We start from the raw sequence: 22,414 nt of genomic DNA, 5'->3' as shown, positions 1-22,414 counted from the left end.
TGGTGGGTGGGGTGTTGGAAACACAGATAAGTAGGTGTGTGAATTGGTTGTCGATCTGGCAGATTGTCTTTACAACATACGCACAAAACAAAAGCATGACAAATAACTGAACAAACTGCAGTAATATTTATCAATTTAAAAACTACATGAACCACATGAGGCAAGAAATGTCGACGGAGATCATCTTGGCAGCAGGTAGCATTTGTTCTTTGTAAAAGCACACCTAGTTTATATGTAATATACAGTTGTGTGTAATAAATCTGTTAATTCATCAGCTTCTTCCTTAAGTTACTGCCATATATTTCTTCCACTAAGAGAGACTTGGATCTTTTGCGATATAGGCCAAAATATATCCATTAAAAGTGATGACCATTTTTGTCTTTTTTTCATGGCGCAAAAGGCAGAAAAAATCACAAATAGTGATCCAGAATGGGTGTCCAGCGGGAGAGGAAGGAAACAAGTGGAGTTAGAGGCTTCGGTGGGAGTCTCTCCGCTTCCCCCTGTTTTAGCAGCCCTCTATGGCATGCGGCTAGGGGGAGGGGGAGGACCCTGGGAATCTCTTGCTTGATCTCTGATTCTTCTCCCTAGATCCATGATGAGTGCCTCTCCCTCATGCCTTCAACCTGTGATTGTGGAATCCTCAGAGACCATATCCTGCCACCGTCAGCAATCTACCCTGTTGTGTTGGTGAGTGCAAGAGACTTATTGGAATATGCATACTTGACACAGACACAGGGTGGGCATAAGCACTGGGAAGGAGAGCACTGATCTAAACACCTGCAGAATGCAGGCTGTACACGAACAATGACGTTTCAGTAGCTTGGAGGCAGTGCTCTACGTCTTTGCCCATAGCATACATCAGGACTGCACAACTTCGGCCCTCCAGCTGTTGTTGAACTACAACTCCCATTACCCCTGATTATTGGCCACTGTGGCTGGGGAATGATGGGAGTTGTAATTCAACATCTGCAAGAGGGCCAAGGTTGTGCAGCCCTGACATACATAAATAATGTTCAGGCCAACCAAGGCAGTCTCAACCCCATAACCCGCTCGAAATCCGGTTGGAAATCAGTCTAGATAATCTGTATCACCCAAAATTGCCTGGGGCTGAGAGACCACCACTTGCTCAGTCACCTTGCCCAACCTTGGAAGATTGGAAATGGGTCTGTAATGAGCTAACTCTGAAGGATCCAATGCAGGTTTCTTCTAAATAAGGTCTAATAATCTAATAATAACCTCCTTAAGACAAGGAGGCATCCTGCCCTCCCTCAGAGAAAAATTTATAATGTTTACCGGACCGTCTCTGATAATACAGTTATCAGTTGAAATAAGCCAAGTGGGGCAAGGGTCAAGAGGGCAGGTTGTAGGACAGTCCGATGCATTTTGTTCACTTCCTCAGGAGTCACAAACTGAAAGTGATCCAATCTAATCCTATGAGTTGCTGGACACCTCCACAGTAGACTCTGCCGTAACTGTGGAATCCAGTTCAGCCCGAATACAAGATATTTTTTCCACAAAAAAGTCATTGAAGACATCACAGCAAGTGGACTGATGGTTCCAAGTTCAAATTATGGGGGGTGGGAGCACATACAACTCTAGACAACTCAGCTGGACATGAATTTGTGGAAGCAAGGTGGGAAGAAAAGAACAGTTTCTTTGCTGTCCACACTGCCGGAGCATAGATCTTCAAGTGGCTCTGTGTTGTCATCTGTCGTGTTCACGCAGAGTCTTCCTCCACGTGTGCTCTAGTCATCTGCCTTGCCGCTTCAGCTCCCGTGGTTCTTCCAAATACCACGGGGCTAATTTTGAAGCAGGTCAGAGAGGACGCTTAGGAGTGATTGTGTCTACTGCTCTGGTGAGTTCATTATTTCATCTTTGCACCAGTGCATCAACAGAATCACTAGCAGAGCCAACTCAAAACCCTTTCCAAGGTTTCAGATTTTACTTATTTATTACATTTGTACACCGCCCCAAACTTTCGTCTCTGGGCGGTTAACAATAGTATAAAACAAGTTAAAATATATACAAAGACTTAAAACAATTTAACAATTTAAGATCAACCACGAATTAAAACCTTAAAAATTTAAAGAACAGAAAAAGCTTGGGCGAAGAGGTGGGTTTTCAAATGCTTTCTAAAAATTGTCGGAGATGGGGAGGATCGTATCTCAATAGGGAGCGCATTCCACAGTCTCGGGGCAGTGACCGAGAAAGCCCGTCCCCATGTGGCCACCAGCCGAGCTGGCAACAACTGGAGACGGACCTCTCCGGACGACCTCAATGGGCGGTGGGGGATCATAATGAAGAAGACGTTCTCTTAGATACCCAGGGCCTAAGCCATTTAGGGCTTTATAAGTTATGACAAGCACTTTGTATTTTGCCCGGAAACCTATTGGCAGCCAGTGTAACTCTTTCAATAAAGGAGTGATGTGGTCTCTCCGAGATTACCCAGAGACCAACCTGGCCACCGCCTTCTGTACCAATTGAAGCTTCCGGACTACATACAAAGGCAGCCCCACATAGAGCACATTGCAGAAGTCAAGTCTGGAGGTTACCAACAGATGTACCACTGTTTTGAGGTCGTTCATCTCAAGAAACGGACGCAGCTGGCGTATCAGCCGAAGCTGATCCAAAGCACCCCTGGCCACCGCCTCAACCTGAGAAACCAGGGAGAGGTGTGGATCCAGAAGTACTCCCAGACTGCGAACCTGTTCCTTTTGGGGAAGTGTGACCCCATCTAGAACAGGCAGATCAAAATCGTCCCTAGAGTTCTAAGTACTTCCGTCTTATCTGGATTCAGCTTCAGTTTATTCTCCCTCATCCAGCCCATTACTGCTTCCAGGCAAGCATTTAGGGAAGTTATGCCAGCTCCTGAAGAAGTTGACATGGAGAAGTAGATCTGGGTGTCATCAGCATACTGGTAACATACAGCTCCAAATCCCCTGATGATCTCTCCCAGCGGTTTCATGTAGATGTTAAAAAGCATTGGAGAAAGTACGGAGCCTTGAGGGACACCATACTTAAGCTCAGATTTTGAAGAGCAACAGTCTCCAATCGACATCATCTGGAATCTATCCAAGATGTAGGAGCGGAACCACTGTAAAACAGTGCCTCCCACCCCCAACATCCTCAGATGTTGCAGAAGGATACTATGGTTGATAGTATCGAAAGCCGCCGAGAGATCCAAAAGGACCAACAGAGTCACACTTCCTCTGAGAGGCCACCACCTTCTCAATTACCTTGCCCAGCCATGGGAGGTTGGAAACAGGCCTGTAGTTGCTCAACTCTGAGGGATCTAATGCAAGCTCCTTAAGAAGAGGTCTAATAATTGTCTCCTTAAGACAAGGAGGCATCCTGCCCTCCCTCAGAGAAGCATTTATGATTTCTACCAGGCCTCTTACAACAGCCTTCCTGCTAGATAGAACAAGCCATGTTGGACAAGGGTCAAGAGAACAAGTGGTAGGCCTCACCGCTCCGAGCACCTTGTCCACGTCCTCAGGAGTCACAAACTTAAACCGATCCAGTTGAACCACATAAGAGGAGTTGTTGGACATCTCCAATTCAGACATCATATTAATTGTGGAGTCTCCGTTTAAGTCGGCCCGAATCCGAGAGATTTTATCTGCAAAAAACTCTTTAAACACATTGCAGCGGGTAACTGATTACTCCAAATTCTGATTCAAGGGAAGGGGGCACTTACTAGCCCCCTCACAACCCTGAACAACTCCGCTGGACATGAACTCGCAGATGCAATACGGGCAGAAAAGAAACACTTCTTTGCAGTATGTATTGCCTGAGCATAGATCTTTAAATGTGCTCTATGTCGTAATCTGTCGGATTCGGGTCGAGTCTTTCTCCACTTGCGCTCCAGTCGCCTACCTTGCTGCCTCTGCCCCCGTAGATCTTCCGTATACCAAGGGGCCTGTTTTGAAGCGGATCGGAGGGGACGCTTAGGAGCAATCGTGAGCATGTTATTCCAGTTTTGCACCAGGGCATCAACAGGATCACCAGCAGAGCCAACATTAAATCCCTCCAAGGCTTCATGGAATCCTATTGGATCCAATAACCTCTTTGGGCGGACCATTCTAATAGGCCCCTCGCCCTGCAGAGATGGAAAGTGTTTGTAAGCCTAACCTTAACCAGATGGTGGTCTGTCCATGACAATGGGGAAATCACAGGAGTCCCGACCCACGGAACACCACCCAGATCAGAGAAAAAGACCAAATCAAGTGTGTGACCTGCAGTGTGCGTCGGTCCAGAGACCACTTGGGTTAGGCCCATAGTTGTCATGGCCACTATGAACTCCTGAGCTGCCTCGGACGAATTTGTCCCGAAGTGAACATTGAAGTCTCCCAGCACCAAAAGTCTGGGAGACTCCAACGCAAGTTCCACGACCAAGGCCGTGAGCTCAGTAAGGGATTCTGTTGGGCACCGGGGTGATTGGTACACCAACAGAAGTCCCAATCTATCCCTGGTCCCCAAACCTAGGTACACACATTCAATATGGTCAGATACCTCGACAGGGACCCTGGTAAGGGAGATGTTATCCTTATAGACCACAGCCACTCCACCTCCCCGCCCATGTCCCCTCACCTGCTCCTCTACAGAATACCCTGGAGGAAGAAGCTGGGACCAGACTGGGCCACCAGCCTCCCCCAACCAAGTCTCGGTGATACACACCAGGTCAGCCCCTTCATCCATAATCAAATCACGGATGACCTCGGGTTTATTTTGGACTGACCTGGCATTGCAGAGGAGCAAGGTAAGGCTATGTGGGTTGTTGGCAGTATTCCCCCCCCCAAGGTCATAGAGCTGGCAGGACAGCTGGAAGGGGAGACCGCTATTAAATTTCTGACTACCCTTCCCCGGAATAGCTGCCCCACATTCAACCAAGGCGCCCCCTGTCTCCCCATCTCTAGATGAACCCAAACACATTACTTCGACCCAGTCTCACCAACATTGAAGTGAGCAAGAACCTCTCTAGCTGTTCAAGTTAGTATGTTGGCCCCAGCCCTCAGTCCCACCTCCAAAGGCCAGCCCCCTTTGGCGGTCAGCTTTGGCGGCCACCTGCAGGCAGCCTGTGACAGCGGCTGCGCCTCTGGCTGCAGCCCACTCTAATAAAGGCCAAGATCTCAGAAGCCCAATGGGTGTATCTCACACCCACACCAATCAGGCAGTTTGGCCAGGTGCAGAGTATATCTGAACACAATTAGAGCACAATTAATGTTGAACACAATTAATTTTGCCCCATAAACAATGAGGAGGCCTGCTCTTCTTCTTCTTCTTCTTCTTCTTCTTTAAAAGGGAGGCTTTGACTTTTAGGATTTTTTTCCTGCTTTGTATCTGCTTCAGTTCTGCTTTATATCGTGCAGCATCTAGCTATCTAATTGTGGCTGATAAAGAAATGCCCCCACCACCACCAAAGTGGGGTTAGTATATGAATAGATGCTGAAGCAAGATGAGGAGGAAGCCTCAGGTCCTGAGAACATGAACACCCCATCTCTTGGTGGCTTCTTACAGAGCCTTCCTCGGGCATCTGAATCCAAGAATTTCCTCCCAAGCAACTGCCCTTCTTTCTCTGAGCTGTTATGGTGCCATCTTCCTCACAGATGTGTCTCTCTTTGCGTTCCAGGAGCGGCAAAACAGTCAGAAGAATGGAGTCTGTGGGACGCCTTCAGAAGAGCCAGCACAGCCCTTCACCACCCTTGAGGGACAGGCATTGCGGGTGAGCTTAGGGCAATTGTGAGGGTGCTGCCAGGTTTCCCCTTCCCCTGTCAACTTCTGCTGACACAAGGGAGCTGTCCTGTCTGAGCAATGTCTGCTCTTCATTGTGGGATTCTAGTCATTCATCAAGTTGGCATGGCAGGAAGGTCCAGCAACAGCTAAAGCTTCCCTTCCCCTCTAACACAGGAGAATAAAAAGAACTTGTGAGCCTCTCTTGTGCTGTTTTTGCCATGTTTAAAGGTTACTGATACAGAATCGAGACACTGAATATGCGTTCTAGTCCATGTAGGTTTGATACTCTATTTCAGTGCAAACTGATTTAAACTGGTGAAAACACCCCTTGTCCAAAGCTGAAAAGTCATCTCAGGACTGGATCAGTTCAGACATCATGCAAAACTACAGGTAAATCTTGGTTCCACATGATGTCTCTGAGCCTCAGGAACATGCAGTTCCCCCCGCTCTCCTGCCTGCACGAGAATTTACTTCCTGTCAGAAGAATTTACTTCCAATTTCAGTTGAAAACAAATGAAGATTGGCTGGTATGAAAGTCATGGGCATTATTGATCCATTCTGACCAAATTGCTTGAAATAAACTGAGATCGGAACCCAAAGTTTAAAGATCTCGGCTTATTTCAAGTACTTTGGGTAGAATAAACCAAGATCGGTTGGTTTGGACGTCACAAACGATCCTGGTTTGTTTCTAGCCATTGTCAGAAGTAGAAGTTCTCTGACTTGCACAGAGGCAGAGGATGCTGCTCCTGAGGCTTGGAGATGATGAGTGGGGCCAAGATTTAACTATGGTTCCATGTGACATCTGAACCAGTCCTATGAGTGGAAGTGGAGGAACATTGGAGACTGCTTAACTTTTCTCCTCTGACCGTTTCCCTCCTCAATTCTTCTCTCTACCTGCAAGAGAAAAGATACGTTTTCTTTCCCCCTCACTCCCCCACAGAAACACAGCTGGAGGTGCACTTTTGAACAGAAAAATTGCCACAGAGAAAAGGGTAAGCCCTCCCCCTCCACCACTCACATGTGTAAACTCCTGAGGTTGTTTTTAGTTTAAATAAAAAAGAAATCTGAGTGGGGAAGAGTTCTGCACTACTGCATGTAATGTCTAGTCTGATACTCTGATGATGACCCTCTGTTCCAAATCCCTTCTCTTGCTTTCGTTGGAAAGTAGATGGCAAGAGTTCTTTAAAAACCTCCAGGGCTCCCCCTGGTGTTTTGCAAGAAGCAATGCAGTCACTGAGCCAAATGGCTAACAATCTCTACTTGCTTCAACAAGATCTCAGTTGTATCAGGCTCATAAACTAGTTATGAGTTTTTAGGATGTTTGCCTAGAGACCCTCGAAAGCTATAGATTATTTGAAGACCAGGGGATGGGAAGGAAAACGATGACGATTGAAACTGGCTTAAGCTTGTCATATTTACATGCCCACAACAGCCCAAGGATTCAAATGTGTGCCTTGATGTCCTAAATCAGGGCTGCATGAAGCAGCCCCACTTCTCTTGGAGCTTCAGTTGGCTTCAGTCCCACTTCAGAGAGGTCCTGCGTTCCTTTGGGCTGAACGCTTTGGTCCTCTAAAGTGCAGCTTCATCCCACCCTTAGAACTACTTATGGGATCAAGCAGGGAGCAGGAGACAAAGCTGCTTCCTTCCGCCGTAGCTCCTGGTCACAAGGGAGCAGGCAGCCGTCTTCCACAGATTGACTTTTAAAATAACCTTTCCCCTTGGAGTCCTGGGAATGGCATGGGCACTCCTGGGATTCGTAGTCTTTTCTAAGGCTGCAGCAAGCTCCTGAAGCTTTGCACAACACTAACATAGACCTCTATGTTAGTGTGGAAAGGAAAGACTTCCCATTGGGTGGCTAAGAGTGATCCAGTTCTAGGCACACTCAGCCAGACCTATAAGCCTGCTCTTCAGCTTCTGCTTATGCTGCTGAACCTGACTGTAGTGTTCTTGTCACAGTAGTGGGCAACTAAATTTGGCCATTGGGCAAGCTGCTCTTCTAAGCCTTTTCTTGTTTCCGTTCCTCTTTCCACAGATCATCCCAGTGCCTGACACGCATCCCTTGCTTGTCTTTGTCAATCCCAAGAGTGGTGGGAAACAGGGTGAAAGGTGAGAGGGAAACACGGTCTAATGCATAAAGGGGAAGGGAAGCTAGGACCTGTTTCTTTCCTACATTCAGCATTGGCTTTGAAAAGAAGAAGAGCCCTGTTGAATCAGACCAAAAAGACCATCAAGTCCAACATTCTGTTTCCCACAGTAGCCAGTGACCAGTCAGATGCCTTTGGCATACCTGCACGGGCGCCATAAAGGCAATAGCCCTCTTCTGTTGCTGCGCACACACACCCAGGGGCAGCTGATATTCAGAGGAACACTGCCTCTGAACATGGAGAATTTGAATGGTTAAAATGCAGGGCATGTTCACAACCATTTTTCCCCCCTGAGACACATCCACAAATGGACTTCCCTGTTTCCAGAATCAAACTGGAATTTATCCATCACATGGAAGAGATATTGGCACAGTTTTGAAATTACTGTTTTGAAATCACTTGGACATTAAATACAATGTCATGACTGAGACAGTCCTTACGCCCTGAAGTCAGCACTGTGTTTGTATGTGCTACTGTCTTCTGGAACTGGGGATCATTAATATTACACAAAGAAGCCACAATCCTCTTGGCAGCAGTCTTAATCTGTGGCTGGGTTGGTCACGTTTTGCATTTTTCGGGGATGCTTTATTCCCCAGAGACCTGAAGTGTATTTTGCCACACAAACAGACCCCGCCTTAGGATTGGTCAGACTCCATAATGAAGTTGCTGTTGGGGACCTTACCTAGCATTAAGGCCTTCACATTTAAGGAGACTATGCACTTCAGCACTATATATTTTCAACAACTATCTCTTACAACAAGAACAAAAAGAAGTTTCATTACAAGGTAAACTCTGGGTAATTTTTCTATCATACCATGATTAAAATCTTTATCAGGCCATGGACCTGATAAAATTGCATGGAGGGCCAGATCTGCTAGCTGGCCATCCCTGATCTGTAGTAACATAGGAACCTATCTTACGCTGAGTTAGACCCTTGGTCTGCCTGACTCAATATTGAGGTTGTCAACATAACCCAATCAGCTGGGACTGGGGAGGACTAGGGGGAAGGCAGAAGCCTGCCCACCTTCTCCCCACATGATCTGAGCCTGCAGAGGACTCCGCCACTCACATACCCAGACAAGCGGATTGCTGCAGTGAGCGGAAGGCAGGGGAAAGTCAGCCAGGCCACTAGATATCCCACAGTGCACTGTGTGAGTAGTGCTGTGCCCTGGGATATCTCCCAGTTGCGGGGACACTCCTTCCACTGGTCTCTATGTTAAGTATGGCTGCCGACAACCCGAAGGGAGCTGCCAGCAGCCCACTCACCCATACAACCAGGCAGTGAGGTAGGAGGCCCACACATGTCTCCTACCTCACTTTTAACCCAGGTTTCAAACCCCGGCTTCCTGGGGCAGAGTGCCGGGATCGGGAGCAATCCCAGCATTTCTCACAAGCAGCCCTACCCAGGTTAGCACTTTCCTACCTCAGTAGGGCTGGTTGTGAGAACGACCTCATTATCTACATTGATAGGCAGTAGCTCTCCAGTCTCAGAGGAGGTTTTTTTGCATTCGTATCTGGAGATACCAGGGATTGAACCTGAGTCCTCCTTCATGCAAAGCAGATGCTGAATCTATGGGATTCGGTTGTCTGCAGTCCTGCTGCAAAGTTGGTTGCTGTGGCAAAGCCTATTGTGGTGGCTTCTGACTGGCCCTCTCTGTCCCATCTTGCTGGCAGGGTGCTGCGGAAATTCCAGTATCTCCTCAACCCGCGGCAGGTCTACAACTTACTGAAGGGGGGCCCTGGACTTGGGTGAGTTGCCATTGCCCAGGGTTACTGGATGCGGCGGTACCAAAATGTAATAAATACATATTCAGGGTATGTCAGTCTTGTTTCCCTGCCCATGTTCCACGCCTCTTTTGCAGACTAGAGGATAAATGAGGGGCATAGGATGAGTTAAGGGAGCCTGAGGTCCACAGCAGGGGAAGTGTGCGTTAGAACTGAGGGGCATCTGCAGAACAGGTGCTGAAATGTTTCTTTCTCTCCCCTGCCCTGATCCCACAGGCTGAATTTTTTCCGGGATGTGCCAGATTTCCGTATCTTGGTATGTGGTGGTGATGGCACTGTGGGATGGATCTTGGATGCCATCGGTAGGTCTTTGAGAAGCAATCAAGGCTTATGTTTCCCCAGTCTAGTGTGGGTAGGCAGCTGATAACATGTTATTTGCAGAGGTGCACCTAGGTAATTTTGGAGCCTGGACCTAAAGGCTTTTGGAGGGCCCACCCCCACCCCCATACACAGTATTTTTAATGTGACCACACCAGTCAGGACAGACTAAAAAGGGTTTGGGGGCCCCCAAAGGGTGTGGAGGCCCTGGACTTCGGCCCGGAAGTCCAGGGATAAGAGCGCCTTTGGTTATTTGTTTTACGTTTTCTGTTCTAGCAAACATCCAAAGTGGCTCTATGATTAAAAAAATTCTAAAACAATATCAAGCAGCAATTTCAGAACAATGCTAGTGTAATCAACTTTAAAAGGCACTTTAGCAGGCCTGGGAGACTAGAAAGATCTTTACATGGCACTGGAAATAAATAATAACAGTGTAGGCATGTGGCAAGTTCCAGAGGTGGAAGCCATAACCACCTTTCCAGTCATTCCCCACCTCCTCTCCAATGGCAGGGCCACCTGGTAGGCTCCACAGGTAGGCTGATATGAGAGAGCAGGTGTCCCTTTAGGTCCTCAGGTTCCAAGCTGTGTAGGCCTTTAAAGGTAAGCATCTTCTTGGCAACTGGCTATCAGTGGACATCACCAGTATTGCCACTCATGTTGTAAAGACAGGACCAGTGCCCAAACTCAGAGGTTGTGCAAACACATGAGCTTTCCCCCTGCACCCTTTTCCTTCCAGATAAAGCAAACCTAGTGAATCGGCCTCCAGTGGCTGTGTTGCCTTTGGGAACTGGCAACGATCTCGCCCGCTGCCTTCGCTGGGGAGGAGGTGAGTGTCTACCGCAGTATAACAGTTCTAGCCAGCCTTCCTCTGCTAACCAACTGGAATCCGGTCAGTAGACCCACTGGAGGTTGTCTATTCCAGGGATTCTCAATGTTGGGTCCCCAGATGTTATCAGACTGCAGCTCCCATAATTCCCAACCAAAGGCCACTGGGACTGGGGATTATGGGAGTTGAAGTCCAAAAACATCTGGGGACCCAACACTGAGAATCCCTGGTCTATTCCAGCTAATTCCAGCTAATAGCGCAAAGAGTAGCGTTTCTCCCACAGTCCTGAACATGTCCAATGGGTCCACCTAACCTGAGATCAGGTCACCTTTCTTGTTGTCACGAACCAAACGAATGTAAGCCTAGAGAGTCTTCTGATTTATCCCTGTGACTTTGGATAGATATCCAAACTCTAAAGTCACTCTCAGTGCTCTCGGGTTTTCCTTGCATTCCTATCTATTTTATTTTATTTTATTTTTGGCCTGGAGGTTTAGATTCAGAACATTTGGAAGCTATCAACTATAGTGCTGTATAGGAGTTCTGAACCCGGACCGGGGCAACCCAGGTTTGAATCCTCACTCAGCTGTGAAGCCCTTAGCAGAACCTACTTCACGGGGTTGTTGTGAGGATAAAATAGGATAATTCATGTACCCTTCCCTGAGCTTCTTACAGGAACAGCAGGTTGCACATGTAGATATCTAAGCACAGTGTTGTATACCAATGCAGGTGGTTCATTTTCAAGGGCATCTGACAAAGATGGGTCTGTAACAAAGTACCTTCACTTGTGGCTTCACCTTGTCTTTTAAGTAGAAGACATTCTAGCATGGGGATTATTACTACTAGTGTGTGAGAATGGGAAGCCTGGGGAAAATGAGCTCAAGCTATTCAGCGGAGTACAGATGTAAAGAATAATGTGATAGGATACAATAAAACAAATATGGAGTATTTAAATATTATTAAGGTGGCTTGTCTTTCCTGTCTAAAAAGGGGCAAAGGTTCCTCCTTTTGTTCAGCTTTGGGTGCTGACCTGCCCTTGTTCATTTAATCTGCTAAAAGTTTAAGCCTGTAGTCCTTACTAGGGAGTGAGCCGTCTTGAACCCAGAGGGACTTGTATCTGGGTAAACACTTTCAGGGTCAGGCTGAGTTGAATTCAGCCAAAGATGAACACTGTAGACCCTTTTGAATGAAATGGGAGAGAGTTAAGCACACGCCTGACAGCCGTTACAATGAAGGGACTCATCAGTGTTAACTTCAGCCAGAGAGTCCTCCATGTGATTTGGCCATAGTACAAAATGCAGCAAGCTTTGAAGGCATATCATTAAAATTGTTGCTAGCATGCACAGATTGCATTTGAAAAGCCACACTTGCTGAGTCCTTAGTCTATCAAGATGCTGTAAAATGTGCTGAGAAGAAATTAATAAAGACAATCTGGCCGTTCTTCTTGGCTTATGTTCCCCTTCTACTAACCATATATGCAGCTGTCAAGAGATGGGAGGGGGAGTGGAAACGAAGGGGAAGAGAGGCTGTGAAATCTACTCCAGAAGCTGTTATGTCCCCCCACGCCTTGGCCTCCTCTGAGCCTGAGACTTATGCTAAGAAGATGTGGGGGACATAACAGTCTAGCTGGCCAAGTTGAAGAGGCAGAGCCCAGCACAGTTCCAGCTAAGGTCAGCATCCCCCCCCAAAAAAGCTGAACCCCCACCTTTCCACTTACTCCCCCCGCTCCCAGCTACTTTGTCTAAAATGTCTGTTCCTGCCCAGGTTATGATGGTGAGAATCTGGTAAAGATCCTGAAGGATATCGAGGCCAGCAGCATTCTGCAGATGGATCGCTGGTCCGTGCAGGTGACGCCTGATAACCCAGATGAGAAAGGCGATCCTGTCCCCTATGAGATCATCAACAACTATTTCTCTATTGGTGTTGTGAGTATGGCAGGGGCAGAAGAGAATGCCAGGGGAGGGGTTGCTTCTTGTTCATATTAAGGGTGGGTGGTACTGTGAGAACCGGGAGCCATGGCATTCAACTCTTGTAAGTGTCACTGGCGCCATTGAAGCTGATGGTAGCAGCAACAAGGGGAACCTCCCTAGCTAGGTGTCCAGGGATGGGTGTAGAGTGTTGGAGGTTGGAATCAAGAAGGAGACATGGAGGCTGTTCTCACATGCAGCCTAACCCAGGCTAAGGAAGCCCAGCCTGGGTTAGGCTGCGCGTGAGAACCGCTGCCTGTCCCAGCTTTTTAACCCAGCTTTTAGCCCAGGTTAAAGACTCAAGCATGCCCTAAATCCTGGCTCCGGGATCGTGTGTTTGCTCAGCCTGTGTTCAGTCTGAGCAGACACAGAGATGGGTGCCTAGAGTGCCTGTCTCCTGGGGGAATCCCCCAATGCACCGTGCATGTCGTGTGGTGCATTGTGGGATTGCAGGAAGCTGGGACACATGTTCCCGGCTTAGTCTGGAGCTTTGTGCTGTGTGGCGCAGTGTGGATTGCCTGGGAGCGTGGCCTGCAGTCCCAGCAACATTTGGTTGCTTTTCTGGGGGGAAGGTGAGTTGGCCCAGCCTTCCCCTCTCCACCACTCACCCGCCCGTGCGGTCATGTGAATAGCCCCATGGGATAACAAAGAGTAAGGAGGAATTAGAGAGATCACTAGGGGGCTCAGCAATGGAAAGAGACCTCCAGGCTGCTCCACTCTGGGAGACTGCAGTGGAAGTTGTTGAGATGAATGTTCTCTGGAGCAGGGATTCCCAGATGTTGTTGACTACAACGCCCATGATCCCCAGCAAAAAGCCATGACAGCTGGGGGTGATGGGAGTTGTAGTCAACAACATCTGGGAATCCCTGGTACAAGGAACACCAGTTGAGATGTGAGACGCCCTCCCATCCCCTGGTAACCCCTGTGCTCAGTTGCCTCCTCCGCTTCCATGAAGTGTGCCCTCATCTCTGACTCTGTGTTTCCTTCTCTCTCTCTCTCTCTCTCTCTCTCTCTCTCTCTCTCTCTCTCTCTCTCTTTCTCTCACACACCAGGATGCCTCCATTGCTCACCGATTCCATGTCATGCGGGAGAAATACCCGGAGAAATTTAATAGCAGGTTAGCAGGAAGGGGGGGGGGGCACCTTCCCTTGTGCTGGCTTCCAGCCAGAAGCCTCTTCAAGATTTACAGCCTCTCCACCTCTGGAAGGGAGCTTCCTTGGTCCCCAACCTCTTCAGCGCATTCCCAGTTTTTCCCCTGGAAGTGTGTATGGTAGTCACTATGCAATTGGTTCTTTGTAGGGGTATGTTCCCCTAGAGATTAGGCACTGTTAGGGAATGCTGGCTGCAGATGAACTCGACTGGCATGTATGAGTCAGACCTCTGGTCCATATTGTCTACATGGACTGGTAGCAGCAATCCAGGGTTCCAGAGAGGGTTTTCACCCTCAGCCCTACTTGGAGAGGCCAGGGATTGAACCCAGGACCTTCTGCATGCGAAACGGATGCTCGACCACTGAGCTATGGCCTCATTTCAGGTGGACATGCTCAGCTGAGGCCTTCCCAGCAGCAGTAGGACCCAGCCCCATGTGCTTTTTGTCTTGCCTGCTTCCTGAACAGGATGAAGAACAAGCTCTGGTATTTTGAGTTTGCCACGTCTGAGACCATCTTTGCCACCTGCAAAAAGCTCAAGGAGTGCCTGTCTGTGGAGGTGAGCATCTCCCTTATGACCTTGGAGCTCAGCAAGCAGCTGTGCTGAGACTGGGCCAGATGAGAACTTCCCACAGTAACTCTCTCGCCTGCCCTGTTCTCTGCAACGGCTTAATTTAAGCCAGGCCTAGCACCGGAACCCCTTGGCAATGCTAGGACTCAACCCCGGCACTTGTGAAGCACAGTGCTTTTAGGAATGTGCAGAGTGCCTGTCCATCACCCCCACCCCCACTGCTGAGTAGCTAGCCGCAACCGGGGACCACCACACATTTGGGACTAGGGTTTCTGCACCAGACATGGCGGCTGACAAGCGGGCTTCAGCCCCAGCACTTTTCATATTAAATATCAGCCTGGTCTCCTCTCCCTCCCTCCCTCTGCTGCCCCTCCCCTGAGAGTTCCATCCTCCTCTTTAAGACTTCCCGATATCATCCTTGCCTTACTCTGCCCGCTGATGGGAAAGCTGGGCCTACCGCTTCACCTTCACCTCTGAACTGTCTTAAATTACCTCAGCTTCTTCTTTCTACATGCGTTCCTTACCCAGTGCTGTGGGCAGCCCCTTGACCTCAGTGGAGCGCTTTCCGGAGTAGCTGTGCTCAACATTCCCAGCATGCACGGCGGCTCCAACCTCTGGGGTGAGACCAAAAGGCCTTTGGGGGAAGCAGCAGCACGAAACATAGCAGGCGGGGCAGCACAGACCCAGGTCATCACTGATGCCGAAACCCTGAAGAACTGCGTGCAAGGTGAGCTGAGGACGGGGCAGCGCTTGGCGTCAGGCAGGCTGGACGATTGAGGTGTGAGAAATAAGAGCAGATGTGATGAGATAGCGAAGGAGAAAGGCTGGGCCGGAAGAGCCAGGCTGTACTAATTGCTGGCACTCCTGAAACAGGGAGGATTTGTTAGGCAAAATCCGCAGTGGTGGGATACTTCCCATGCCTTCTTCTTTTCTCCCTGCAATTCATCATCCAGACCTGAGTGACCAGAGGCTGGAGGTGGTAGGCCTGGAGGGTGTGATTGAGATGGGACAGATCTACACAGGGCTGAAAAGTGCGGGCAAGCGGCTGGCCAAGTGCTCGGAGATCACGCTGCGGTGAGTAGCTGGCCTTCCCTCTGTGACTTCGCCTCCCCTCCCCTCCCCTTGCAGTTCCTATTCTCAACATCATGGAGCCTGAAAGAAACTATGAGGAAGGCAGGGCTCTGGGCCTTTGCTCAGCCACCCACAAAGGACGCCAGATACGTGGTTGCTGTGTGAGGAAGAGGGCGTGGCTTAATTTGAGCTGAATCGGCCTCCGAACCCTTTTACAACACTGTGACTTAGCTGTGGAGTTTGTGAATAATGAGAGTGCCTTTGAGCATATGCAGAATGAATTTCTGACAGTAGTGATCCACACATTCCCAGACTTAAAGGCTATTCACACATCTGGGCAGGCAGGGTGGAACCTACCTTTCCCCCAGATGATTGTTGCTTCCTGCCTCGGTGTGCCACCGCATGCCTGCACGACCCATGCTGCAAGGAGCACCACGGATCTCTGGAGGCTGAGAATTGTCCCGGCCTCCAGGAATCCCACAATACACTGCACGATGAGCATGGTGCCTTGGGGGATAGCCCTGTGAGATGGACACTCTAGGCACCTGGCTCTGTATGTTCAGGCTACATGCAGCCTGAGTATACACATGTCCTTGTGCCCTTTAACCCAGGTAAAAGCCCAGCTACAAAAACTGGACTTGCATGGGAGGCCGTGGCAGGATCAAACCCGGTGCTGCACATGAGCAACTGGGCTTCCCTAACCTAGTTCGGTCTGCTTGTGTGCATAGCCTCTTAGTCTAGTTAGCGTCATGTAGTGTATTCGTGAGTGGCCTTTGGCAGGCCACTCAGACTCAGCTTCACCTCTGCAAATTGGGGCAATAGTTCTGGCCCACCTTACAGGGCTATTGTAAGGATTACTATGATGATAAATGTGATATGCTTTCAATGGAATTTACTATGTAAGTATTGTGGTTCTTAGTATAAGTCAGTCAAGGCAGGAAGTCAGTCCTAGGACACCAGAAGGTTGACCTCTGAATCTACCCAACTCATCCTTCAGGCAGTGGAATGACTACTGTCTCTTCTCCATGGCCTCCTGCTAGTCTTCTTGCCCTTTGTCCTCTGCAGAACCTTCAAGCACCTCCCCATGCAGATTGACGGAGAGCCCTGGATGCAGGCACCCTGCACGGTAGGCACCTGCTGAGGCTGCCCCTTTCCTCCTAGGCTGGAGTGGGCAGTGAAGACCTTGGCTTCCTGGGGCAGCAGATTCAGCTGCCTTACCAGGAGGTTGCTTGTCTCAGTTAATGAACATAAATCCAGCTTGTGTGTGGCCAGTCCCAAAGCGGCAGCCAGGCATTAGTTGCTGGGATACAGAAGTCGTTAGGGAAAGGGGCTTGAGAGGTTTGGCGCCACGGCTTCCACTGGTCAGGAAGATGGGTTCCCACAGAACGGAGACGCAGCCAGGTAACCACTGCTCTGGCCTGCCCGTGCTGGCTGCATGCGGTGCTTTGTGGCTAGGAAGAGACAAAGCTTGACCCTGCCTTCCTGTTGGCTCAGCCTATTCCGTGTGTGTGTTTTCAGATCAAGATAACCCACAAGAACCAAGCCCCAATGCTCATAGCAGCACCTCCCCGGTCCTCCAGCTTCTTCGGCCTCAAGAAGGGACCACAGGAGGCCTAAAGGGCCTATCCAGGGGACAGCGGTCGCCAGGACGATCCCACCTCCAGGCCTGTGCCAGGATGTTGGGTGCTCTGCAGCCCTGTGGGGAATCCGCCTCCATCACCGCCCCAGTCCACAGACTGAACCCGGCAGGCGCCTTGTAGATGGCCACCGGAAGCGCTGCTGCCGCCAGAGCCTGCCTCAGCCATGCACAGAGTGGCCGTGCCGATCCTCTGGTTTGGGGAAGGAATACTTCGGCCCTTTGCCCCTTATTAGGTTTTGCAGTGCCCTGCTCTCTGGTGTTGCCCCCTGGGCAGCCTGCCTCCCCTAGGGCCCCCCCACCCAATGTGTGGATGCCAAATCCTCCTCGGCTGCCCTCCCAGTGGGCCCCATACGTTGCCAGCCCTTCTCCTTGTCGATCTTACCCCCTGCACTTGAGGTATCTGTTGAAAGACTGTGGTGGCACCAGCTCTCCTCTCCCACGTCTCCCCCCCCCACTCCTATTTTATTTATTGCATCTCCATTCCCGTCCTCCACCGACAGTTAAGTTATCGGAAGTGCCTCGGAATAGTAATAAAGGGTTGGTCTTGGTTTGGTTTTTTCCCCTCCTCTTGTTGCTGCTGATTTCTTTGACGGTGGATAGACTTGGGCTGGGGGGGTTTCTAAGGTCTAAGATCTTTCCCGTCATTGGCCAAGCCTCATGAAAGATGAGACAAGCAGCCACGGCAGTGTGTTGTGTGTGTGGGGTGTGTGTGTGTGTGCCTGCGCATGCATGTGTATACACCTGTGGGCTCATGCCGTACGTATATGCAGCCAGAACTAAGCTGGGGGGGGGGGGGTCAATAGTGCAGAACATACCAAAGGTCTCGCCAACTTGCTACCATGCCTCAACCCAGCACTAAAGCCTGGTGTGTTCAAGCTTGCTGGCTTCACTACCATCAAGCAAAAAATCCGGATCGACTCACAGCTAAGACCTAGGCTGGACCCAGAGCAGTGCCCATGTGTGTTCCTCCGTTGCTGCAGCTTTCATGCTCCAAGAAGGGCCCCTCCCACTTCCTTCTTGCTGCTCCGTGCAAAGCCAGCGGCATTAGAATGCGCAGGAGCAACAAGGGCAACTGCCTGCATCCCGTCACCAACCTTTAGATATTGTAATCCACACAATTCGTTCTTCCGACAGTGGAATTGATACCCCCTCAAAATCTGTGTCTCCTTCATGGTTTCCTGCTGGCCTCCCTCCATTTTCTCTCTGGGTTTTTGTTTTTGTTTTTTGGAAAGACATCTGGTGAAGCAGCTGGACCCTCCTGGCCACAGGCAGGCAATGAGGGCTCTGGAACAATCAGCAGGAAGGAACCACTTCTAGCTTATCCCTTACGGCTCTAGTGGTGGCAGCTTGATGACTGCAAACACCGTGCAAGAGGAAGAAGGTGGCTTCAGCTGGGACGTAGGACTGAGAGAGAGGGCTTCAGGTTGGAAAAGGATTGCTCCTCTTATCTAAACCGAAGCCATTTTCCTTGGCCTTCCTCAGTTGGTACAATGAAACTGTTTAGATGAGGTTGCAAGGCATGTTTGGTTGATCTCGCATATTTCACTCAGAAGGGAAACTGCTGGTTTTTGTGGGGTTTTTAAAAAAATCTTTAAAGAAAACATGAGAGAGTGTGGGTATGCAGCTATTCTTTCACAAAGCAAAAAACCTTATAAAAGTCATTCCAAAAGTGTGCTGGGCATGTGGGGTGGGTGGGGGGACTCATTCAAGAAGAGGTACCTGCAGCCACACCAAAGTGTATACACATACGCAGTGGTGATCTCACACGTTTTGGGCCATTAAGAGAACCTGGAGTTTGACTGAAGAGTGTGAGTGGACATGGAAAAAAAGAATGTGTGTACATGGTGAGTAGTGACAGCACTATGGTACTAAGCATCTGAAAGGTTGGTGGGTAGTGCTAGGTCTATAATACTAAGCATCTGCAAAGTTATCATCTGACTACAGCCTCAGATAGATCATGCTAATGGACAGGAGTATTTTCCAGCCAACTCTGGGGGAAGACAGCCACTCATTTTAAATTAGACCCATAACTTGTTTTGTCGTCACCCCAAGGTGGTTGTGCTCTGTGTGGATCTCCCAGTAATTGTCGAAGTGGATCCAGAGTATGATTTGAAGATGCCTGATATTGTTCTGTCTTTGAAGGGCAGGAGCAAGCGACATGTTATATTGTTGCTGTGTCTAGTGAAGCCCTGATGGCCCCCTCTCCACTGCAAAGCACTACATAGGAGGGAGCAGTTTGCAGCAGGGAAGGGGTGGGTGTGGAAGTGGAAGGAGTGTTTAAGCTTTCCCCAGCAGCCTTCCTACTGAAATCCAACCCCTCCACTTTCTAGTATACCTGCAGTGTTCCAGATTCAAGTTTGCGTAGTAAACATAGGTTTGGAACATCTGGGAGTGAGAATTCCAAGGAGAAAGTGTTCAGCATTATTCCCACCCCTTCCCTGGTACAAAGCACCTCCTCTTGAGCATGCTGTGCAATGAAGAAGGGCCTGTCAGGGCTTTGTTGCACACAGTTGCAGTGGAACATCCAGCTTGTAATTAACTGACCTCAGCTTGGCCCACCCGTTAATGGGGGGTTGCGTGAAAATCATAAGAAGATCAGGCTCAAAGCCTATAGTCCAGCATCCTGCTTCCCACAGTGGCCTGCCTACCAGATGCCTCTGAGAAGCCCAACCACCAGGAGATAATGGCATGCTGCGTCTCTTGCAACTGGTTTCCAGAAGCATCCTGCCTCTGAATCTGGAGGTGGTATATAGCCATCAAGATGAGTAGCCATGGATAGAACTGTGCACCCCATGGAATCCCAGGTGTCACTTTGAATGCCTTGAAGGAAGGGTACAGTGCAAATGTCATCGCAATCCTCTCACGAGAGCTGTATGAACGTCATTTCTGGATGGTTACGGTCTTGCCTTGGTATCATTTTTAGCGCAATAAAGATGGGCTTGTCGTGGGACGTGGATGTCTTTCCTGAAGGTAGTAGGTATATTATATACACATACACACACACACACACACATGCATTAGATACAGTCCTTTTGTCATTTGTTTAGGAATTTGTACACATTTTTTAAAAAATGCAGTTGGTGTGTGCTCTGTATATAACCACATGGACAAGCCTGTGTGTGTGGAATTCATACCTTGTTACAAGAATGCAACCGGTATGGATCTGACAAGCTATTTTAAAAGCAGCCTTTTAAGCAGCCCAGCATGAGCTGTAAAATTCCAGGAAAAGGTGGTCAACCTGAGACAAGAATACCTTGAAAACAGGAACACTGAACTTTCTATAAATGTGAAGTAGTGCTTTGTGAGTCTTTGTGCATAAAAGTGCTTCTTTGAAGAACCGGGAGTGAATGTGTTACATGGGGCTTTATGGAATTAGGAACGGTATTTTCTGAAACAAGGTTTCAGTAAAAAACAAAACAAAAAACACACCACCACCTTGCTTCCTCTATAGAAATTCTAGTACTCAGGTGGGTGGAGCTTGATAGGACAGCAGGCAGTTCTTTTAATTGCCTGTAGTTATTGGAGAGGAGATTGTTCGTTGGGTGTGAAAGGAGGGCCTTGTCCAGATTCTCGGCTGTTTCATGTTTTACTGCTTTTCCTCTTTGGTGTGTTTAGATATTTATTTCTGTGAATCAGCTTCCTCTTACTTGGCTTTAGCCATCAGGACTCGAGCCTGAGCAAATATTAAATAGTAACCTGAGAAGTGTCAGGCTGCAAAGCTTGGAACTGCAGGCTGACCAGGCCTGGAATGGTCTTTGTGCCAATAGGTCAGAGTGCGTCCTTGATCCTACAGAAGCTTCCAGCTTGGGCTTCCTTGCTGATTTAACCAAGGAGACCTGTTCTTGCTATCTTTGTTTTGTATCTCCTTGGCCTCTCCCTGCCCTAAGCTGTACAAAAGCTAGTTTGCTTCAGTAGCTGTACAACTATACAAATAAAATGATGGGGGAAGGTCTGTCCCAGCGTCAATGGAATGCATGCAGTGGGAAACCTCTTTGCTCTTGGGGTGGGTGGGGGGAGAGGAAATGTTTGCTGTAGAACTGGAGAGAAGAATGTTCACTACCCCCCAAAAAAGTAAGAAATGGCAAGGATTGCAGTGAGGAATGGCTAATTCTGCAGTATTCCCCCCCCCCACCGCACCCTTTAGAAATGACTACATGACTGCTTATGTTAACAAATCTGCCTGGCCATTGGGTGGGGCGGGGTAGACAGGGCAAGACTGATAGCTGTGCCAGCCTTCGATTTGCTGTTGTGCACGTCTGGCGTCTCTGTTGATGTTGGTTTTTATTTTATTTCTATACCACCCAAAACTTGCGTCTCTGCGTCAGTTGAAGCCAAGAGGAAGCCAGGTGCACACTGCAGCTTCAGAATGGGCTGTGAGCACCCTTTCCATATTACATGTCTTTGGCTTATGAGTTGTTCTGTGTCACAAGACAAATTACCTTTCTGTATTGGATTTTCATAAGGTAAGAGGTCTTCCATCATAACAAATCACGCACAGCTCCCTAGAAAGCAGCTTAACCACATTGCTATTCTTTGCCGAAGTCCTGTTCAGAAATGTAGGACCACCATTTCTCTCTCTCTCTCTCTGAAAATCCACGAAGCCCCACTCTATATCCTGCAGAACATTTTCCTACCAATCTGAGATTGCAATGGGTCCTTTGCCTCCCATATCTGCCTTGCCTTGCCACGTGCTTTCAACCATGTCTATGTTTTTACAAGAATATGGAACAGCTGCAGATCTTCACCCTACACCAGCTTATCTTCACTCTCCCCACTGTCTCTTTGGGAGCATTATACTCTGGAATGTTCTTCTTCAGTACACAGTCTACTTCATCCTTCCCCTCTCCTCCATCTGCCTCCTCTCCCCTTTGCCCATTTCTTCTACTCACTGTAGCTTTCCATGCTTATTCCTGGCTATGGTGTGTCCATCTGTGACTCTGCGCATGCATTCTGGTATGCAAGGAGTATTATGCAAGGAGCATGACCACTAAAAGCCAACTTGCATGTGATGCAGAATACGGTGTTGACTGAGGTGGTGGAATCTTGGGTTATACCACAAAACTAGAAGTAGGGTATCATATTACTGAATGCTGCTCTCCACCTAAAATGTTTGCTGCATGTCATAAATTGGTACATCAGGAAGAGAACTACTTTAAACCATTGAGTAGCATTAGCGTACTCTTTACAGGGAAGGGTGTTTGAAAAAAAGAAGAAG

General features: G+C 48.8%; 1 protein-coding gene across 8 annotated transcripts in view; it reads left to right on the top strand.

Annotated features, from left to right (window-relative positions):
• Positions 1 to 17,764, top strand: part of DGKA (diacylglycerol kinase alpha) — a 64,914-nt gene extending 47,150 nt beyond the window's left edge. For 7 of the 8 annotated variants that reach the window (XM_053299823.1, XM_053299824.1, XM_053299826.1 and 4 more), the window contains 13 exons: positions 589 to 687; positions 5,630 to 5,722; positions 7,766 to 7,839; positions 9,552 to 9,626; positions 9,879 to 9,964; positions 10,717 to 10,806; positions 12,568 to 12,728; positions 13,823 to 13,887; positions 14,387 to 14,477; positions 15,018 to 15,216; positions 15,443 to 15,563; positions 16,626 to 16,686; positions 17,079 to 17,764. In XM_053299823.1, the coding sequence (XP_053155798.1) occupies positions 589 to 687; positions 5,630 to 5,722; positions 7,766 to 7,839; positions 9,552 to 9,626; positions 9,879 to 9,964; positions 10,717 to 10,806; positions 12,568 to 12,728; positions 13,823 to 13,887; positions 14,387 to 14,477; positions 15,018 to 15,216; positions 15,443 to 15,563; positions 16,626 to 16,686; positions 17,079 to 17,177 (1,314 nt within the window). In that variant the 3' untranslated portion in view covers positions 17,178 to 17,764. Of the gene's footprint in view, positions 1 to 588; positions 688 to 4,604; positions 4,760 to 5,629; positions 5,723 to 7,765; positions 7,840 to 9,551; positions 9,627 to 9,878; positions 9,965 to 10,716; positions 10,807 to 12,567; positions 12,729 to 13,822; positions 13,888 to 14,386; positions 14,478 to 15,017; positions 15,217 to 15,442; positions 15,564 to 16,625; positions 16,687 to 17,078 lie in introns of those variants that run through there. The other variant, XM_053299828.1, reaches the window with a different exon arrangement.
• Positions 17,765 to 22,414: the final 4,650 nt, after the last annotated feature.

This window comes from Hemicordylus capensis, chromosome 2, assembly GCF_027244095.1.
Source record: "Hemicordylus capensis ecotype Gifberg chromosome 2, rHemCap1.1.pri, whole genome shotgun sequence".
Lineage (NCBI taxonomy): Eukaryota > Metazoa > Chordata > Lepidosauria > Squamata > Cordylidae > Hemicordylus > Hemicordylus capensis.
This window is presented reverse-complemented; position numbering and strand designations above follow the sequence as displayed.